The 20,572-nt window shown below is 52.5% G+C and overlaps 1 protein-coding gene across 1 annotated transcript in view; it reads left to right on the top strand.

Annotated features, from left to right (window-relative positions):
* Positions 1–20,572, top strand: part of SLC6A3 (solute carrier family 6 member 3) — a 50,009-nt gene that overhangs the window by 6,837 nt on the left and 22,600 nt on the right. Inside the window, 4 exon segments of the mRNA XM_045285284.1 lie at positions 5,914–6,139; positions 16,237–16,375; positions 17,323–17,457; positions 19,840–19,943. Coding sequence (XP_045141219.1) covers positions 5,914–6,139; positions 16,237–16,375; positions 17,323–17,457; positions 19,840–19,943 — 604 coding nt within the window.

Raw genomic sequence — 20,572 nt, 5'->3', positions numbered from 1 at the left:
GGCTGCTCTAATTGGGAACATCATCCTCAAGGCCTGGTGGGCCAGGATGTGCTCCACTCTCTCCTCCTCCTCCTTCATCTGCTCCTGTGTGCTCTGATCAGATATGTCCCTCTCCCAGAGCTGCAGATTCAGTGCTGTCCTTTGAAATAAATTCTTCTGGGGGGAGGGGCAGGTGTCCACGTAGTTGGGATTGGGCCTGGCCCCTCAGACCTCTCCACTCGTTCCCTACTCCACGCCAGCATGTTGCATTCACATCTTGGAGCACTGGGTTGAAGTCTGGTCCCTCTTTCCCTGTGGAGATATAAACAATACCCTCCCCCAAAGGGAACTTTTTTTTTATCTCACAATGTTGTATTGGGAACTGGGGGAAGGTTGAGAGAGCAGCTTGTCAGAGACACCCACATTCTGGTTCAGCTCATCCAAAGCCCTCCTCTTGGCAGGCCACCGCTCACCTACATCCGTCCCACCCCTTGGAACCCTGTCCTTGGGTCACTGCTGCCTTTTTAAGAGGTTTTAAACAGGTGATGGTTCTCATTCAATGTTAAGTTGGGTTCCAGACCCAAAGGGGGACTAAGGGCCACAGTCGTGGGGGCTCCCGCCTATTTCTATCAGACCAATAAGTCTGATTGCTTCTCTGATTTTTAATTTGGATCTTTATGTGCTCGCTGAGGAGATAAAGGGAATCTAGAGTGTGTAAAGAGGAGACACGAACCCCATGTCGATAAAGCTACAACGAGTGGTGAGGTTATCAGTTCATACTCACTCACTCACTGCTGTCCAGTTGATTCTGACCCAGTTGATTCTACCCTATAGGACAGGGTAGACCTGCTTCTGTGACTCCCTTTGGGAGTAGAAAGTCTTTTCCCACTGAGCTGTTGGTGGTTTCGAACTGCTGACCTTGCAGTTGGTAATCCAGTGTGTAACTACTGTGCCTTCCAGAGGATGGCCATTGAACAGCCATCATGACCACTCTCTGGGGTAGATCCAACCAAAGCCACGCGACCAAGTCAATTCTGACGTGGGGCGGCCCCTGGGTGTCAGATGGGCCTGTGTTCTGTACATTTGGTTTTCTCGGCTGTCATATTTATGGGACAGCAGGTCACCAGGCCTCCTTCTGTGGTCCCAGTGAGTGGATTGGAGCCACCAACCTTGGGCTGGCCATTCCACTCACTGCCATTGAATCCATCGGATTAGTCGTCAGGTGCCAAGCATTTGTGGCCCTCGGTTATCCTAACTGTTGAGCGTCATTGAGTCCGTTCCAACCACTGTGACCCTGTGTTTAAAAGAGCAAAGCGCTGCCTGGCCCTGGGCCGGGCTCCCAGTCCTCGCGCTCGGCGCCGGAGCCCATGGTTGCAGCCCCTGTGTCGCTCCAGCTTGTTGAGGGGCTTCCTCTTTCACGCCAACTCTGCTTTCACCAGCATGCTGGCCTCTGCAGGGGTGGGTCTCTCTTGATAACGGGTCCAAAGTATGTGAAACCACGTCTTTCCTGCCTTTGGTACTTTTTCCCTTTTTAAATATTTTATTAGGGGCTCATACAACTGTTATCCCAATCCATACACACATCAATTGTGTAAAGCGCATTTGTACATCGTTTCTCAAAACATTTTCTCTCCACTTAAACCCCCCGACGTTAGGTCCTCATTTTTCCCCTCCCTCCCCGCTCCCCCCTCCCGCATGAGCCCTTGATAGTTTATAAATTGGTATTTTGTCATATCTTGCCCTGTCCGACGTCTCCCTTCACCCACTTTTCGGTTGTCCGTCCCCCAGGGAGGAGGTCACACACAGTTCCATGTAATCAGTTCCCTCTTTCCTACCCATTCTCCCTTTACCCTCCCTGTTTCGCCACTCACACCACTGGTCCTGTAGGAATTATCCGCCCTGGATTCCCTGTATTTCCAGTTCCTATCTGTACCAGTGTACATCCTCTGGTCTAAGGAGCGTTCTGGCTGCAAATACGTCTTCCAAGACAGATGTGTCCACGCCCCTGGCATCCCGTGGTATAGACAATCTCCTTGGCGTTTGGCAGACCATGGTCTATGGAGCGTGCTTTGCAATGCCATCATCCAAACGCATCCGTTCTTCCTCAGCCTTCCATGTTCATTGCTAAAGTTAACTGAGGCCCGACCCAGGTACTTCCTGGGTACCTGGTGCACCAGCCATCTCTTGCCTTGCTTGTCTGCTCTCCTACTTTAGTCAGTATACGTGTGGGCATGCCCGTGTCTCGTGAAGAATGAGTACTCACGGGTAAATGAAGACATCGGTTAGAATGCTCGGAATCGTTAGCATAGGGCTAAAGCTCAAATGCCTGTCACGGGCCATCTGTGGGGCACTATCTCTCCAGTGAGCGGGACCCCAGAAAGAGGCAATGGTGGGCCTGGGCCGGGCTACTAACCCTCAGTCTCAGAAAGCCAGGTAGTCACACCCACGGTGGCAGTGGCAGCATGGAGCTGCTTCAAAGAGACCACGACTCATTCACGGTCCCCGACTACCAGCCTCGCCACAATCCCTCAGGAGAAGTCAGAGCCTGGATTTCCTCTCGGTGGCTTTCAGCACCCACATGTTTCCATCAGCACGGTTCCCAAGAAGATGTCCTTAAAACACACGCACTTTCTCTCTCCAGCACACACGCACAGTAGAATGTTTCCATCACGTGGTTCCTGAGAAGATGCTCTTTAAAACACTCCAACACACACACACACACACACACACACACACACACACACTCAAAAAACAACACCCAGACCAAGAGAGGAGAAATGATCTCCTTTTCCCAGTGCTCATGCAAGAAATGGAAGGACTTGCCCTCCAGCCACCCCCTAACCCAGCGTGGGTGACTGGGGCCTCCACTCTCCGCCCGAGGCATGCCAGATCTGAGGTCTGTGGGAGCTGGCCTCCAGAGAGCACCTTACCAGCTAGTATCCTCGGGATTTCTGTGCGATGCTTTCTCTAGGGACCAGCTTCTCCTGAGACTCCAGAGCAGGGAGGACTTTGTGTGGAGGGCAGAGGGACGACATTCACCTTGATCTTTGGAGGATGGAGGACCCATCTTAGCGAGGATGCTCCTTCTTTTTTAAGGTTGCCAATGAGTGGGAACCCTGGTGGTTTAGTGGGCTTCACCCTGAGCTACTCACCACACGGTCAGGGATTCCAGCCCACCAGACCCTCCTTGGAAGAAAGAGAAAGGCTGTCAGTTCGCATAAAGATTTAAAAGTCTTGGAAATCCACAAAGGCAGGTCTGCTCCACCTTGGAATCAGGGTCTCTTTGAATCAGCATCTACTTGATGGCCGTGATTTTTATTTTATTTTATGTTTTTGCTTTGTAAATGAAGGAACCCTGGGGGCCCTGTGGGGGATGTGTTGGCCTGGTTCCCGAGAAGCCAGTGGTCATCTGTGGGGCACCTGCCAGCCCCTCCGAAGGAGAAGGATGAGGCAGCCCGTGCCCATCAACATCGACAGCCTCCATGATTGCTGTGGACCGGTTCCACTCGAGCCCGTCGGGCGCCAGGAGTCGGAACCGATTTGAACGGCAGCTGGGTTGGTTTCAGGAGCCCTGGTAGCCCAGCAGTTCCACATTCAGCTGCGATCCACAAAGTCAGAGGTTTGAAACCACCGGTTGCTCCTTAGGAAAAAGACAGGGCCGTCTGCTTCCATCAGAAGCTTCAGGCTTAGAAGCCCACCGGGGCCGTTCTACCCGGTCCTGCACGATTGGCTTGAGTCGGAGTCGACTGGATTGAGTCAGTTGTGAGTTAGGTTTGATTTGTCAGTGACCCAATTCGTTCTACATACGCCATGGAAACCACCCCCCCACCCCAATGAAGAATGCTAATGAGGGATTTTTTTTTTCCCCCAATAATATTTCTACATGCTTTATCAAACTTTTCGTCTTTTTCCAAGTTCTTTTCGTAAAGACTTTAGGATAGCTTAAAACAAAATGAAACAAAATACACAGGAGGTTAATGCCTAAAACACAAAGAATTCATAAGAAGATAAAAATCCAGGGGAAGGGACCCTATGTGCAAGACATGAGGGAGCGGAGAGTCAGAAAAGGGAAACGCAACAAGTTTCCATTAGACAGTCCTGGGAGGGAGGGAGCCCACGACGACCCTCCTGGGGAGAGGCAGTGTTCCGGCCTCGACGGTGGAAGACCTGCACCATCGTTGCACTGTTCAGAGGACACTGAGCCACCGACAGGGCCCTGAAGCGCATCTTCATCACAGACAAAACGGCGGCCTTCGTGGGTCTGGGACGCTAAGGAGCAGCCTGCTGAGGGCAGGGGTGGTGAAGGGCTGCATTTGCCAGATCTGGGCCCAGGCCCTTTCTTTCCAGAACAGTGTGGCCAAGGGAAGTCCTGACACTTGCAGCCTCCTTCCTCAGGATGCGTGCCCCCCCCCCCCCGCCCTTTATCCTGGCACCGTTTGAGTACCTGTTAGCTTTGAACCTCTGACATGGTTAGCAGCCAAGCATTGTAACCATTGTGCCACCAGGGTTGCTTCAGGAGTCCGAGCCAGAGCCAGTTGGCTTCCTCCATTCCCGCCCCTCGGTCTGTTAGCAGGGAGGCATAACCAAGCCTGAACTGTCAGCTTTTGGATTGCAGGGTAGACCAAGACCTTGCTGGTGGGTTAAGACTGTAAGAAAGAAGCCCAAACAGCACCCTGCCAAGCCACCCGGAAGCCCTGCTCCTCCCCAAGCCCCAGCAGGCAGGACAAGGCTAGAGACTCACTCATGTCCTAAAGCGAGTAACAGAGCTGGCCCAGACTCCACTGGAGGAGGAGTGTTGAGATGAGGTCTACAGGAGCTCAGTCAAGGGAGCCGCAGCCCCCCAAACGTGGCTGGGCCGGTCTATGGCTGCACAGGAGCAGCTCCTTGTCCGGGGGCAGGAAGGTCTTCTCACAGCAGAACCCCCCTGCCCACCACAGTCGGATGACGCAGCTCCAAGCACTGCTCACCAGGAGGATCCTCTCCAAGTCACCAGAGGGCCCTCCGATGAGTGGGCTTCCCTTCTAGAGGTTACGATCCTGAAAGAGGCACCCTGAAAGGCCCTGGGTGGTCTTACATGGGTGGCCTTGTCCTAAATGATCTTGGGTGGCCCTGCATCACCTAGGATAATTTTGAGGAGCCCTGAGTGATGGTGGACCCATAGGTGGCCCCACATGGGCTTTAATGGCCTTGAATAGGTTTTGTTGGCCCTGGATAGCCTTGCATGGTCTTGCTGGCCCTTAGTGTCCCTGGGTGTCCCTGCATGGTCTTACTGCCCTGGGTGTCCTTGAATGGTCTTGCTGGCCATTAGTGTCTTTGGGTGTCCCTGCATGGTCTTGTTGGCCCTGGGTGGCCCTGCATGGTCTGTTGGCCCTGGGTGGCCCTGGGTGGCCCTGCATAATCTTGTTGGCCATGGGTGGCCTTGCATGGTCTTGTTGACCGTGAGTGGTCTTGGATGGTTTTACAGGCCCTGGGTAGCCTTAGATCAGTGGTTCTCAACCTTCCTAATGCTGCGACCCTTTAATACAGTTCCTCATGTTGTGGTGACCCCCTAACCATAACATTATTTTCGTTGCTACTTCATCACTATAATTTTGCTACTGTTATGAATCGGGCAGCCCCGGTGAAAGGGTCGTTTGACTCCCCAAAGGGGTTGCAACCCACAGGTTGAGAACTGCTGCCTTAGGTGGTTTAGCTGGCTCGGGGGGCCCCCAGATGACCCTACATGCTCTTGCTGGCCTTAGGCGGCCATGGTGGCCTTATAAGTTAGGCAGCTGCTCGGTGATCACAGCACAAAGCATGTCACCAGCCTTGTTCCAGAGCTGTCTTGCTGTGTGTTTAAAAATGTGGCATGGAATGACAGCAGGGATGGAGATGTTCCCCTGAGGGGAGGGGAGAGGACCCTGTTGCTGATGCGGTGCCTTCCCTCTGCTCCAGGCGTGGGCTTCACGGTCATCCTGATCTCGCTCTACGTGGGCTTCTTCTACAACGTCATCATCGCCTGGGCCCTGCACTACTTCTTCTCCTCTTTCACCATGGAGCTGCCCTGGACCCACTGCAACAACACCTGGAACAGCCCCAACTGCTCCGACACCCACGCCGGCAACGCCAGCGACGGCCTCAACGACACCTTCAGGACCACGCCCGCCACCGAATACTTTGAGTGAGTGGGCGGCCAGCTCCTCCGGACCACTGGGCAGGTCACTTAACTGTGCCCGCTGCCAACATGGGGAGGGATGGCAGCAGAGTGGTGGCGCGGCAGTACCCCCGCGCCTCCCAGGTGTGGGGAGAGCAGACTCCTCCCCCAGGCTCCTGGCCTGGCCTGCCTTCAGGAGGGAGTCCATCGGAATGGCGCCCCAGAGCTCACAGAGCTGTGGTTCAGGGTGAGTCGTCGGCAGGGGTGGGAAACCAGGCGTGCCCCATCCCTGCTCTGTCTCCCTCCCGGGTAGTAGGCTGCGGGAGCCCCCACAGACCCTGCCCAGAAGGTGAGCTCTGCTTGGTTCTGTTCTTCCCTCGGCCGTCGCCATCCTGGGGGGCATAAGAGGATGCCTTTCCAATTGAGTGCAGACAGCCATGCCTCCCTCCGACACATGGCACTGTCCACTCATGCAACTTGCTGTGGTTCCCCCGTGCCTGTGAAGGTTCCGCCAGTACCAAATCAGAGTCTGCGGTTGTTTGGTGCCGTCAAATGGGTTCCGACCCAGAGTGCCCCTGTGTACAGCAGAACAAAACACTAGCTGCTCCTGGGCCATGCTCACAATTGTATCCCACCTGTGAGCTCCTGGTTGGCGGCCACTGTGTTGATCCATCTCATCGAGCGCCTTCCTCTCTTTTCCTGCCCTGCTGCTTTACCACCACGCTGTCCTTCTCCAGGGACTGGTCTCTCTCCGGACAACACTTCCAAAGTCCATGAGATGGAGGCTTGCCATCCTTGCCTCTAAGGAGCGTCCCGGCCGTCCTTGTTCCGGGACAGATTTGTTTGCTCTTTTGGCAGTCCACGGGACTTTTGATGTTCTTCACCAGCGCCACGATGCAAACGCAGTGATTCTTCTTTGGTCTTTCTTATTCAGGGAGGTGTGTTAGTCCGGGTAGACTAGAGGAACAAATTCATAGACATGCATGCGTATAAGAAAGAAGTGTATATACAAGAGCAATTGCATATTAAGAAGACACCCCAGCCCAGTCCAGATCCAGTCCATAAATCCAATATTAGCCCAAATGTCAGATACCAATCTATAAAGCCCTCTTCAGACTCACACTACACATGCAATGATGCCGAATGCAGGAGGATCACAGGCCAGTGGGTTGGAAGTCTTGTGGATTCAGTGGCGTTGTAAGCATCTCAGTGCTGGCAGGGGTCTCTATGTAGCTTCTCTGGCCCCAGAGGTCTGGTTGCATCAGGGCAGGTCCATGTGGCTTCTCCAGCTCCCAGGGCGTCGCACCATGTGTCTTGTCAGGAGCACTCTGGCCGTGGGTTCTTCCAAGACAGGCTGTGAGAGTGTCCAAAAGCTGACCCGGAGAGGGCTGTTGGGAACCGGCTGGTTGTTGGGTGACCACGGGCCTTTGATTTGTAAACAGTGTGGTGCCTGCGCTGAAATAGGCTGTGCCAGTGGACCTCACTCGCTGACCCAGCACAGTCCACTAGCTTTCTTCTGCTTCTCTGCCAACACTGCTTCCTGCCCGCACCGTGTCATGGTCCCATTTCAAGCAAGGCCCCTGGACTTTTCTCTCAGCTGCTGCCTCCTCCCATGGAGGCCAGGCCTGACCCAGCTCTTCCTGCTGTGAGGCCCCAAGCATGCTGCTGCCACTCCCCTGTGGGATCGCTGTTTTCTGTGCGGTTTTTCAGGTCCTTCATGGCTTCCTTTACTTCCCTCCCCACTTGCTCAACGTGGCTGGACGCCATAGGGCCGTCCCTGCCCCCGTAGGTCCACTGTTCCCGTGGACCCTCCCCCATCTCAGGGGCAGCCTCTCTCCCATTCATGAACTTCATTACACTTCGCTTCTCAAGTTCATAGGAGTCTTAGTGGCGGAGTGCTTACGTGCTGGGATGCCAACCATGACAAGATCGGGCAGTCTGAAACCATCAACCGCTTTGTTTGTGAGAAAGATGGGGCTTCTGGCTCCCATAAAGAGGTCCCGTCTCAGAGATCACTGTGAGTTGGCATCGCAAAGGCTGGGATTCACCAGGTCTGTTCGTCCTTTGGGCTAGTTGTGCTCATTCTTCTTTGGAGTTTTCTACACTGTTCCTTCTCCAGAGGAGCAGAGACCAATAGTTATACCCTAGATGCCGCTTGCCCATCTTTCAAGACCTGAGTCACCGCGCACCGCAGTTGGATGTCCTTTGTGACTGTGCCATGCCAGTTGTCCTTGTCACCCCCTAAAGCAATGGTTCTGAGCTCCCAGGTTGAGCAACTCATTATCTCACGGTGCTTGCAGATGGCTAGAGAGCTTTCTGATTCAGACCGGTGGAACTCCCAAGACTATGGCCTTTAACCACCCTTTAGCCTTTTCATGTTCCCGCTGAGCTCAACTTTCAGCCCAAAGATAGACAGGCCGACAAGGAGGTGGCACTCCCTAGAACAGCCAGCTCAGAGATCAAAGGGCAGGCAGCATTTGCCCAGGAGTAAAACCTAGAAGGCAGGGAGGCATCCAGAGAGGAGGGTGGATGGAAACGTAAGCAGAGGAGGCAGCGAGAAGAGTCCTGTTCCCCAGTGGGGACTGCGATCGGTGCCTCCAATCTAAATGACTATGAATTGCTCAGTGCAAACCCAATTTACTCTGTTCACTTTCACCCAAATCACACTGAGAAATGTTTGTGTTGCATTCGCTCAGAAAGAATATATGCTTAAAAAAAAAAAACCCCGAAAAAACAGATTAGCCACGTCTACTCCGTCAGTGTCCTTCTAGAGAATGATGCAAATGGACAGCTGTCCCAGCGCTCTGCAGCTGGAAGGCCCTGTTTGCAAAGGGCCTCAGAGGTGGTGGCAGCTGCAGGACAAAGCTGGTCAGTCTTGAGAAGATTTCAGAAACATTAACAGATTATTAATGACACTGTGAATTATTGAACTGCACCAAGGCACACCTTACTCCACGCGAGCACACTCAGGATTATTTGACTAGAAAGTGGTAGCAGGTTGCCTTGAAACAGGGTTTTGTGTATTTGTCAGAGCCCAGGATGAGCCCAGAGAGTTTCCTGGACCTAAAACCCATTGTAGCAAGCATTCATTGTATGAAGACCTCAGGAAGTGGGAACCAGAGCTGAGGAGGGGCTCCTGTGGTCCCTCTGCACCTTCATCCTCATGAATACACACAGCTCATGCATATACACATAATGAACACACAAACACACACACCACCTGTATCTACATGCACACACTAAGCGTGCACACACATACACTGATAACTACACACAAGGATACACACCACACATATCTACATTATCTACATACACACAATAAACACATACATACACAAATAGATACACATATATACATACACTCAATGCATATATACATACACCCCGTGAACATGCACACACAAAACACATGTGCATATATAACCACAATACACACATGTCTATACACATAAACACTCACAAACACATATAAATATATACACATTTATACACACGAAAACACGTGTGTACACATAAACACACATGCACATATAATAATACACAGAATAAACACACATATATACACATACACATATCTGTGCACGCACATAGACCCTCACAGACACACACATGCATATAAACATGCATAGCTACACATACATACACATAAACTCACATAAACACATGCATAAAGACTATACTTGCAATCATTCAAATAATAAATTCCTACGGCTTATAAAGTGGGCCCACTCAACTGCCGTAGATCATACAAAGGGTCCAAGAGCCCTACAGTTCCAGCTTTCTAGAGTAAAATGATGCTGATGGTCCAATCCCCTTGATATGATTGAACGATTGAACTGCTCAATGGTATGATCTTTAAATTATGTGCCAATAGAACTGTTGGGGGGGAAGAAAAGACAAAAACCCAGGAGAACAGACCAGTGGCCATCACGTCGCTGTAAGACTCCCAGGGACTGGAGGCCACGGGAGGACTGCCCTGCAGGCTCTCCAAGCCGACAGATCTTCACAGAAACCAACTGGCACGTCCTCCATCCACGCTGGAGCTGCTCGATGCAAACCACCCACCTTTCCGTTTCCCCCAAGCACTTGGCCAGTGGGGTCACCAGGGCTCCTTACCTGGCAATCTTACTCTGACTCCGCAGTCCTGTGAAATGGCTCCTCCAGGAATGCTTACTTTTCACGTCACTTCTTGTCTGAGAAAAAGAAAACCCCGTTGTCGTTCCATCGTTGATAGGTGCTATCACGTGAGTTCTGACTCACAGCGACGCTTGGACACCACACACCGAGCTCTGCCCAGTCCTGCTCCATCCTCCGATTGTTCTGCTCGAGCCCATTGCTGCGGTCACCGTGCCAAGGGTTGTCCTCTTTTTCACCACTCTCTGCTTTGGCAAGCATGATGTCCTTTTCCAGAGGCTGGTCCCTCCTGATAGCATGACCAGTGTATGTGAGATGCTTCTAAAGAGCATTCTGGCTGTACTCGTCCAAGAGGGAGGTGTCAGATTTCTCCCTAGTTAGCCTTTTTTTCTTTTAAAGCGTTAAAGTTTCTTACTGAAGGTTTCACTGTATCTTCCTGAAGGGAGAAATACCGAGAGGACCTGACTCCTCACTAGTCCCTGTCCTTGCCAACGTCCTTCCGGTTCACCCCAATGGGTATGTGTGAGAACAAATGATAGGCTCAGAGGGGAAGCCAGGGGTCTTTGTGAGATGGCATTGTGAACCTGCTTTACACACATGAAGTCTGGGCAGAGCAGCCAGGACAGTGGATGTGGACTGTAAAACCTCAACTAGGAAGGTGGTGCAGCCTGGGGCATGGCGTCACTACATGTCAGAGCCGACTCCACATCACCTAACACATAGGTTCCTTGTAGTCGACGTAGAATCGAGTCTCACCTTGATTTATCTAGTCCGACCAGCTCTTTTCATCAGTGTTTAGACCCTTTCTGTTTAGTCATTACCATTGCGGTGGGGTGATCACACGGCTGAGATCCACAATGTCAGCAGTTCAAAATCACCAGCCGCTCTATGGGAGAAAGGTGAGGCTTCCTACTGCCATAAGGAGTTATGGTGTCAGAATACCACGGAGTAACTCTCCCTTATCCAGTGTGGTCCGTATGAGTCTGCATCAATTCAACAATGGCGGCGAGTGAGTTGACATGATGGATTGCTTGTGCATTCATTGGACTCATAACAAGGTCAGCAGTTCAAAACCATCCACTGCTTTGAGGGAGAAATATGAGGCTTCCTACTCCAATAAAGATGCACAGTTTCAGAAATCCACAGGGGCAGTTCTACTCTGTCCTATCGGGTCTCAATGAGTCAGAATTGACTTGATGGCAGTGAGGGTTGTTTTGTTTTTTTACGCGTGTTTGCTTTTGTTTGATAGACTCTTCTTTGTCTTTTGTTTCCTTTCTTCTTCCCCCTTTTGGATTAGTTGGGTAATTTTTAGGATTCTGTTTCATCTGTAGACTGACTTACAAGCTATCCAAACCCACTGCTATTGAGTCAATTCCCGTTCATAGGGTTCCTAAGACTAACTGTTTATGGGAACAGACAGCCTCATCTTTCTCCTAAGGAGATGCTTGGTGGGTTTGACCTGCCAACCTGTGACGAGCAGTCCAATGCTGATCCAACAGAGCCATCGGACACCCTTTGGCTCTTGCTTCATTTTGTTTTTTAGTGACTCCTCTAGGTTTTACAGTTGACATCTTTATCATAGTCCACCTTCACCTGACGTTATATCTTTTCCTGCACAGTATAAGAACTTAAATAATATTCTTCTACTTTGCGCATCATGGTCTCTGTGCAACTGAGAGTTTGGTTCTGTATGTTAAAAACTCCTTAATGCATAGTTTTTGTTTGTGTTGGCTCTACATAGTCTTCCATTTAAAGAAATTTAAAACTGAGAAAAACTATTTTACTTTTAACTTGTAGGTTCACCATTTAGGCTGCACTTCTATATGTAGACTCGTTTCCGTCCATCTTTTTACTTTCGGAATTTCTTTTAGTTTTCTGTTTTTAGGCCAAACTCATAGCCATTAAGCCGATTCTGACTCGTGCCAACCCCGGTGTGTCAGGAGAACTGTGTGCCTCTGTTGGACCTCTGGCCTTTCTTCGGAGTTGTTTTGGAACTTGGGAGACTGGATCACCAACCTTTCTGCTAGTGGTTAAGCACTGAACCATTGGCACCACCTCCTGTAGTGCAGACATTTCTAATTCAAAAGCTGGATTCTCTGACTGCCACCCTTCCCCCACTCCCGAAAAGTCTTTATTTTGAAAGACTTTTTCATTATTATTTTGTAGAGTCCTGGGTTGTCATTTGTTTTATTTGTTTGTTTGGTCACAACTGTAAAGATATTCTAATAGCCTCTGGGGTGCCTCATTTCTGATGAGAGGAAAATTAACGTTGTGGCTCCCTGGGTCCCTTTCGCTCTCTGATTGCTTTTCAGATTCTTCCCTGGGATTTGATGATGAGGAGTGTTGGTGTGGGATTATTTGTGTTTATCCCGTTTGAATTTGTTGAGGCCCTTGGCTCTATGGGTTTGTTGTTCTCAACACATTTGGAAGATTTTTTAGGGATTATTTATCCAAATCTTCATTGTATATCCTTATCTCTCTTTCCCATTTCTTTTTGATGTTTCTCACTTTCTGTTGTAAAGCGGGTGAAGGTTTACAGAGCAAATCCATCGTCCATTAAAAAATCCATGCACATTTTGTCCTATTCTTATCGATTGAGAGTGTTTAGTCTTCTGTGCCATTACAGAGTTCCTGTATTCTGTCAATTAGTAAGACTTGTTGCTGCTGTTGTTCAGTGCCACCTAATACATTCCAACCCACAGCGACCCTGTGGCCAACAGAAGGAAACACTGCCCTGTCCTGCACCATCCACAATGGTTGAGCCCATGCTTGAGCCCATTGGTGCAGCCACGGTGTCCGTCCATCTCCTGGAGGGCCTTCCTCTTTTTCACTGCTCCTCCACTTGACCAAGCAGGATGTCCTTCTCCAGGGACTGGTCTCTGCAGACACCATGTCCAACGTGTGTAAGGTGAAGTCCCGCCATCCTCACTCTAAGGAGCACCCTGGCCAGGCTTCTTTCAAGACAGATCAGGCTGTCCTTTCAGCAGTCCATGGTACTTTTCAATAATTAGCAAGCGAGAGGCACTAAAATTTTCTGCTACAGTCATGGATTTGTTGATTTCTCTTCACATTTGTATCCAGTTTTCTTTCATGTATTTTCAAACAACAGGTCCAAGAAGTTCACTAAACCCTAAACGGAATGAATACAAAGAAAACTCACTAAAGTCACAGCATAAGTTGGCGTTGGCAAGTGTCAGCCATTCAGACTCAATTTTTTTCCAGCCTTTGTCTTTTCCAAGTTTTATTTCAGATACTTTCTGCCGCTTTATTATTTTTTCAAGTCGTGGATTTTGCGGTGCCTTATCTGCTCACTAACCCCATACATTGAGATTTTCATTTCAGATATTGTAGTTTTTTATAACTAGAAGTTTCATTTGGTTCATTTTTGTCTTCCGTTTCTTTCCTTCTATTCATGCTTTCCTTTAAATATTTGAAAATGTGACAGATGTGTTAACATACTTGTCTGTAATCCCATCATTGCTGTCATCTCTAGATCTGGTTCTATTGACTGGTTTATCTCCTTGTTGTGAGGTTTCCTTTTCTTGCTTCTTGTCCTGCCTAGTAATTTTTTGTTAGATGTGGGACTTTATGAGGTCGACACTGATGGGTTTATATTGTTTTATCTCCCTTTAAAAAAATGTTATATTTTCTCTGGCGGAAAGTTAAGTTATTTTGGTTCAGTTTTAACCTTTTGGAGCTTGCTTTTAAGAGTGGCCTTCTTTCAGGAGTAGGTTATCCGCTCTGTTGAAGTCTGGCCCTTCTGGTGACCATAGCACACTCCCCCAAGTGACCCCCCAAGTGTTCTACTCGGCTGGTGGGAACGCAAATCATTCGAATGATTCACAGCCCCATGTGGTGAGGATGACACGGGACTTGGTCTGTTGTTCTATTGCTCTGCATCATAACGGACTTAACAGCACCAGACAACAACAATGTCTGAATGGAAGAATCACATATTCACCTGGAGAAGGAGCCCCACGAAAACAAAGTGCCCTACCTTTCCCGAGGCAGATGGCCATCCCATGCCATCTGCTCATCTGAGATGGTGCCCATCTCCCGGGATCTGCTCTATCCCTGCCAGACTATGGGCCCAGGGGTCCCTGTGCTTCAACTCAAGGACCTTGCCCAGACGCCCTTTCATGGAGAAGGGGCAGAAGTGTGTTGGTCCAACTTGGCTCAGGAAGTCCTCTCCACTGTGGCCAAAGCAGGACAGCGTCTACCTCTGGGGAAACCGTCAAACCAGTAAAGACAAGGGTCTCACTCTAACAGCGATTTGAAATCTAGCCTAGTGGAGCCTGTGTGTGTGCAGCTTCGTGACGCCATCTCCGAGGGCAGAGGGCAGGGGAGCATCCACTGGGACCCACGTCCCTCAGCTCAGATGGTGTCTTTCTGTCACAGACCCAGGGAGCGTGGCCCTTAGATGTCAGGTTCAGGTAACATGCACAGGTAGGAGGTCCCCGAGGCTGCTGGTCGGCAGCCGCAGAGCGGGGAGCCTGGTTCGCTTGCCACAGGGCTTTTCCCAAAGAGACTTGTCTCTCTTGGGGGGCGGGGGGAGGAGGGCGAGGTCACAAGGTCCGGGCTAGGTCAAATGTCCATGGGGGACATTTGAAGGCAGAGCTGCAGCCAGGTCTGAGGCAGGAGAGGAAAGGATACAGCCTTAGAGAGCCCCTCAGGGCAGCACGGTCCCCAGGAGCACCCCTGAGTAGAGCAGGCACCTGCTGAGTGTGGGCCCTGGCCGTGGTCTCTCCAGCTGAGCCCCTACCTCTGCACACCTCACAGTGGGCGCTCAGAGGGGAGGCTCTTGGGTCTCTCTCTCTCTCTCTCTCTCTCACACACACACACACACACACACACACACACACACACACAGAACAGAGACCCCTGGAATGGTGTATCAGTCTGCCCACCTAGCCAACCAGCTGGGCTGTGTCTGGTGCTGGGGTGAGATGGGAGCGATGAACCTGGAGTAGGAGTTCCTTCCCCTGCTCAGAGCCCGGAGCCTGGGCAGGTCTAGTGGAGATGCTGGGGTTTTGCCATACCTAGCCCCCGAAGGGGGAGAAACTCAGGGGCCCCCCAGATTCTGCAGTGGCTGGTGGTGTGACTTCCTGGGGACCGCAGCTGAGCCACCCTCACAGCAGACCTGTGCCGGAGGGATCCTGTGGTCGGGCGGACCCTCCACTTAGCAGTGGAAGCATGGTCACTGGGGTCTGTTTGAGCTCACGGTCCAGGTCTTCCAAGGAGATAGCTGCATGCTCCCGAGGGCAACAGCCCTGCCACGCTCGCTCCCGGGGGCAGGGACGGTGACACGACCTTTCCCGTCAGTTGTTGCAAGGATTGAATGAGAGGATGTACACCGGTCCTCAAACTCTGGTGCCCAGGGCAGGTCAGCTGGCAGCCTGCCAGTCTGCCCTCTGGGATGTCATACTTCAAGGGTGGGTGGGGCAGTGAGTGGGTCTTGGTCTAACCCAGAGCAAAGTCCCAGAGGCATGGGGACTCAGTCCCGTCCAGCAGGGGGCTCAGGGAGATCCCTGCTGTGAGCTGTTGCCTTCAGCAAGCGGGCGGGTGCCGGTGCCTCCTGCACTCTTGCCCAGAGCTTGCTTAGCCCCGGTGCCTGCAAAGGGGAGCGGGACTATGGAGGGCCTCCCGGCATGATCACATCCCCATCACTGAGCGGGCCCGGTTGTTAACGGCGCCTTTCTTTGAAGACCCATAGATCCCAAGACGAGAGGTTACTGGGGGGCAGTGTCAAGGACCCCTTCAACCCCACCCCCTAATTGAGAGAGCAAAGGCCAGGGGGATTGACAGAGCAGCCCTTTGGGTGGGTGGTGTCTCCGGTTTGGCCAAGGGTGAGGACTTCCTGTCATGCGGAGGTGGGTAACGGGCCTCTCTGGGCAAGCTCAGCTCCTCAGTCCCCACCAGTTCCGGGAGGGAGGGCAGGCAGCCCCCCTGAACCTCCAGTGATGCCCTGGTTCTCCACCCGCCCTCTCCAGGCGGGGCGTGCTGCACCTCCACCAGAGCCGTGGCATCGATGACCTGGGCCCTCCGCAGTGGCAGCTCACCGCCTGCCTGGTGCTGGTCATCGTGCTGCTGTACTTCAGCCTGTGGAAGGGAGTGAAGACTTCTGGGAAGGTGAGGGGGCTGGGCTCGACTCGGTGGGAACGGATGTGGGGTGTGCACATGGGGGGTGGCGGGGAGTGGACGCCTGGCCTGTGAGTGGGTTGAGGGGCGTGCACAGGGGCGGTGGCTAGCCAGGGCAGGGAGTAGCCACAGGGGCTTGCATCTGAGGTGGGGAGTGGACAGGCGGTCCATGGTTGGGTGGGGAGTGGAGTTGAATTCATGGGCTGAGCTGGCTTGGAGTGGGCTGGGAAGGTAGGCCCATGAGTAGGGGTGCTTTGGGGAGTGGGTATGTGGGTCACGGTTGAGTTGGGGAAATGGCTCTGGCTGGGTTGAGGAGTGGACACAGGGCCCTTGCTTGGGTCAGGGTTGGGATAGTTTGGGCTGTGGGCACATGGCTGTGTGGTCAGGAGAGTGTCTCAAAGTGGGAAGTGCTCACACAGAGCACATGATGGAATTCTCACTGCTCAGAATCCATCGGGTGTATCTGGGCATCCAATTTTGACCCGGTGTGTCCGTGGCTCCTCACAATACCCATAAGGAAGTGCCAACCTGTGGCAATCTTAAGGGCAGGTTCCTCCTCCCTCTTTCCTTTTTACCCCAGAATCCACCTTGTTATGGACCTCCGAGGGGGACAGTCAGTACAAACTCACTCTTGTCTCTCTTGGAAATCCGAACAAAGGCCGAAAGGAATGTTCCCCTCCCACCTCATTGCTCTTCCTTGGATTCATCTCCGGGGAAGGTGTCTGAGACACGAGGCGCGGAAGGGACATTTGTGGAGCTGGCGACCTGTGGGGTGCTGTGGGGTACTCAGGCTCCACCATCAAAGGCCACCTCTTTCTCTGAAGACTAAGCTTTCTGGTGGCTCTTGTGCTCACGCCCCGCCAGCACCCTCTCCAGCCGAGGACCCTGCCAGTGTATGGCTGGCACAGCCTGGTAACACTGCCCTCTCTTTCCCTTAGGTCGTGTGGATCACGGCCACCATGCCGTACGTGGTCCTCACTGCCCTGCTTCTGCGTGGGGTCACCCTACCTGGAGCCATCGACGGCATCCGGGCGTACCTGAGTGTCGACTTCTACCGGCTCTGCGAGGCCTCGGTGAGTGTGCTCGCTGTCTGCTCACCTGGGCAGCCCAGGCCGGTGCAATGGGATGGGGCAGGAGATCCCCAAGGGAGCAGCTCTCCGGGAACTCCTCCCTCCCCTGCCAACTCGGCAAGTGTGGTTTGGCCTGAGCGCCAGGCTGTGCAGTAAGAAGCCCGGGGGAATGCAGGCTAAGGAGTCCGGGGAGCAGGGTCCTCCACTCCCCATCTCCAGCAAGAGAAGGTTGCTGTCAGTCAGAACCACCTGGACCTTACCTCCACCTGCTTCCCCTCAACGTGCTCAGCTTCTGGGAGGGATGCTTTCCGGTTCTCCATCATCAGTACTGATGGGGCTGCCCAACTGGGGCATAGAACATCAGTCCTCACCCACGTAGTACCAACGGGCTTTAGTGGGCATGCCCACCATTGGAGCCAAGCTGAGAGGTTGTTGATCAAAAAGGTTTAAAGCCTCACTGTCACCGAGTCCGTCCTAACTCCTGGAGACCCTTTAGGACAGGATCGAACGGCTCCCATGGGCTTCTGAGGCCGTCACTCATTAAGGGAGTAGAAAGCCCCATCTTTCTCCCCGGGAGCTCCTGGTGCTTTCGAACTGAAGACCTCATGGATCACAGCCCAATTCATAACCACTACACCACCAGGGATCTCTTGAGACGGTTCAGAGTGGCATACACTAGGGTCCCCTCCTCAGGCAGCCTAAAACCTTAATGGGAGACACTCACAAGGCCCACGACACAGCAAGAGAGAGATTCAAATCCAATGTGACAAACACCTGCATCTGCAGTTGGGCTGTAGATTGCTTCTGAGAACATAGCAATAATTCAGGGTTGAAATATTTGGGGCTTCCTCATGGAGGTGAGGAGATCTGGCTGGCCCAAGGAGCCATAGGGTGAGCTCAGCAGAGAGCCCAGGGGTCCCAGTCAAGGGGAGCCAGCAGACCACAGTGCTCGGGAGAGACCAGAGAAGAGCCCAGGGGACGTGGATGTGGGTGTGTGTCATAGACCCAGATGGGCCATTTATAGAGATCAAAGAAGATTAACGAGTGAGCGAGCAGTGCTCCAGCCAGGAGTAAGGACAGGCAGCTCTCAGGATGAGGCAGAGCAGAACCCAGGCCAGGTGAGAGGCTGCTCACCGCAGAAGCCCAGGAGAGCACACGGCAAGGAGGGGGCCTCCTCAAATCTCTGAGTCTGGCAGTAAAAGAGAAGACGGGGGGTTGTCAACAATCAGAGAGGTAGCTAGATGGGCAAAGAGGTGGTGGCTAGATCAGTTGTCAGGCCATCAGTGGGGATGGATAGAGGATTGGTAGGTAGGTAAGACACAGAAGGAGTCCCGATGCTCAGCAGTAAAATAGGTGCCTGCTAACCCCAAAGATGGGCAGTTCAAACCCACCCGGCGGGAGAGAAGAATTGATGGTCTGTCCCTGGGAGCACTGCGGGACTCGGAGAAACCCTCTGAGATACTTGTGCTCTGTCCCGCTGCGTCCCTTGGAGTCAAAGACCCACTTGAAGTCAACTAACAACACAACAGGCAGAGAGGTAGGTGGGTCATAGGTAGGAAGGCAGGTGTGCAGAGGGTTGGTAGGTGTGTAGAGGGTAGATAAGTAGGTAGGTAGAAGGTAGATAGGTGTATAGAGGGTAGATAAGTGTGCAGAAGGTAGTAGGTAGGTATATAGAGGGTAGGTAGGTAGGTGTATAAAGGGTAGATAGGTGTGTAGAGGGTAGGTAGGTAGGCGTGTAGAGGGTATGTAGGTAGATGATAGGTCGGTATGTTGAAGGTAGGTACCTTAGAAATGGATGTATTGCTAAATGGGTGGGTGGGTGGACAGGTGAGTGTATGGATGGATGGTGGGTGGGTGGGTAGTATTTTAGTAAATTAGCACTGCTGCCAGGGTAATGAGCCAGATAACCCTTCAGCTGATATGTGGAACTAGCATGCTGTTCGGAGAGTAAGCCACCATGAACGTACAAAGGAAGTTGCCTCTTCCAACCAAGCTCCTTCCATCCAGTGGCAGAAAATGGTCTCTCCCTGGGATGTCACTTGCCACTGATCACATGAACACGCCATTTGCTTGTGGATGACCCTGAGCTTAAACTCACACCGTGTTCACAAGAACGGCGTCCAGGGAGACACAGCCGTGGTCCCCAGGGCCTGCAGCACCGCAGCCGCACAGAGCAGTCCCAGGGCGGGCTGTGGACGGACGTGCAGGCAGCAGGAGGGCGCAATGACCTGTGTGCACTCCATCCTTCATCTCGGGGATGCATGCGCCACTGGCAATTATCTCTAACAGCAGCGGCCTGCCCGCCCCGTTCCCTCTCCCTGTGGCTCTCCCCTCCCCCTTCACTTCCCTCCCTCTCCCACCCCTCCCTGATGCCTTGTCCTGCAGGTGTGGATTGATGCTGCCACTCAGATATGCTTCTCGCTGGGCGTTGGGTTTGGGGTGCTGATCGCCTTCTCTAGTTACAACAAATTCACCAACAACTGTTACAGGTGAGCCCTGTGTTGCCAGCACAGCGGGACAGGGTCCGCGCAGTCAAGGGGACACTTGTGATGTCTAGGGTCTCTGTGGTCCATCACCGCCAGGAGAGCCTCTGAGCAATGAGGGGGCCCTCGCTGATATCAGGACCTGGGCTGTCTTCACTGCATGGAAGGCCCTGCAGAATGGAGGAAGATGTGGGGGCGTGGGAGGTCCACGGCCCTTTGGAGATGATGTGTCTGATTGAAGAAGGTGGGGGGTCAGACGAGGGCGGGTAAAGCTATTACCCAGAATACCTTTTTAGATGGAAATGGAACTGCAGAGGCCACAGGCAGAATCTTGAGCCTCACTTTAAAAGGGGGACGAAGTTTGTGAAGGTGCTCCTCTCCTCCACCTCCTCTGGGAAGCCCTCTAGATTTCATGTGGCACCAGGACTGCTCACAGAGTACCCAGCCAGCACCTCCTCTGTCCCCTCCAGACTCCAGTCAGCCCCTCCTCTGTCTCTGCCAGCCCCTCTCTTCCCTGAACTCTGGCTCCAGCTTCACCTCCAAGGCCAGCCACCCAAAGTGGTACCTGTGTGGACCAGGGTTCCCCAGGGCACTGTTAGCCCTGAGCAGGTACCTCCCTTCCTCTAAGCAGCAGG

This window comes from Echinops telfairi, unplaced genomic scaffold, assembly GCF_000313985.2.
Source record: "Echinops telfairi isolate 266 unplaced genomic scaffold, ASM31398v2 ScPeMD7_7469;HRSCAF=8507_1, whole genome shotgun sequence".
NCBI lineage: Eukaryota > Metazoa > Chordata > Mammalia > Afrosoricida > Tenrecidae > Echinops > Echinops telfairi.
Note: the sequence above shows the minus strand (reverse complement) of the source record. Positions and strands in the feature narration are given on the sequence as shown.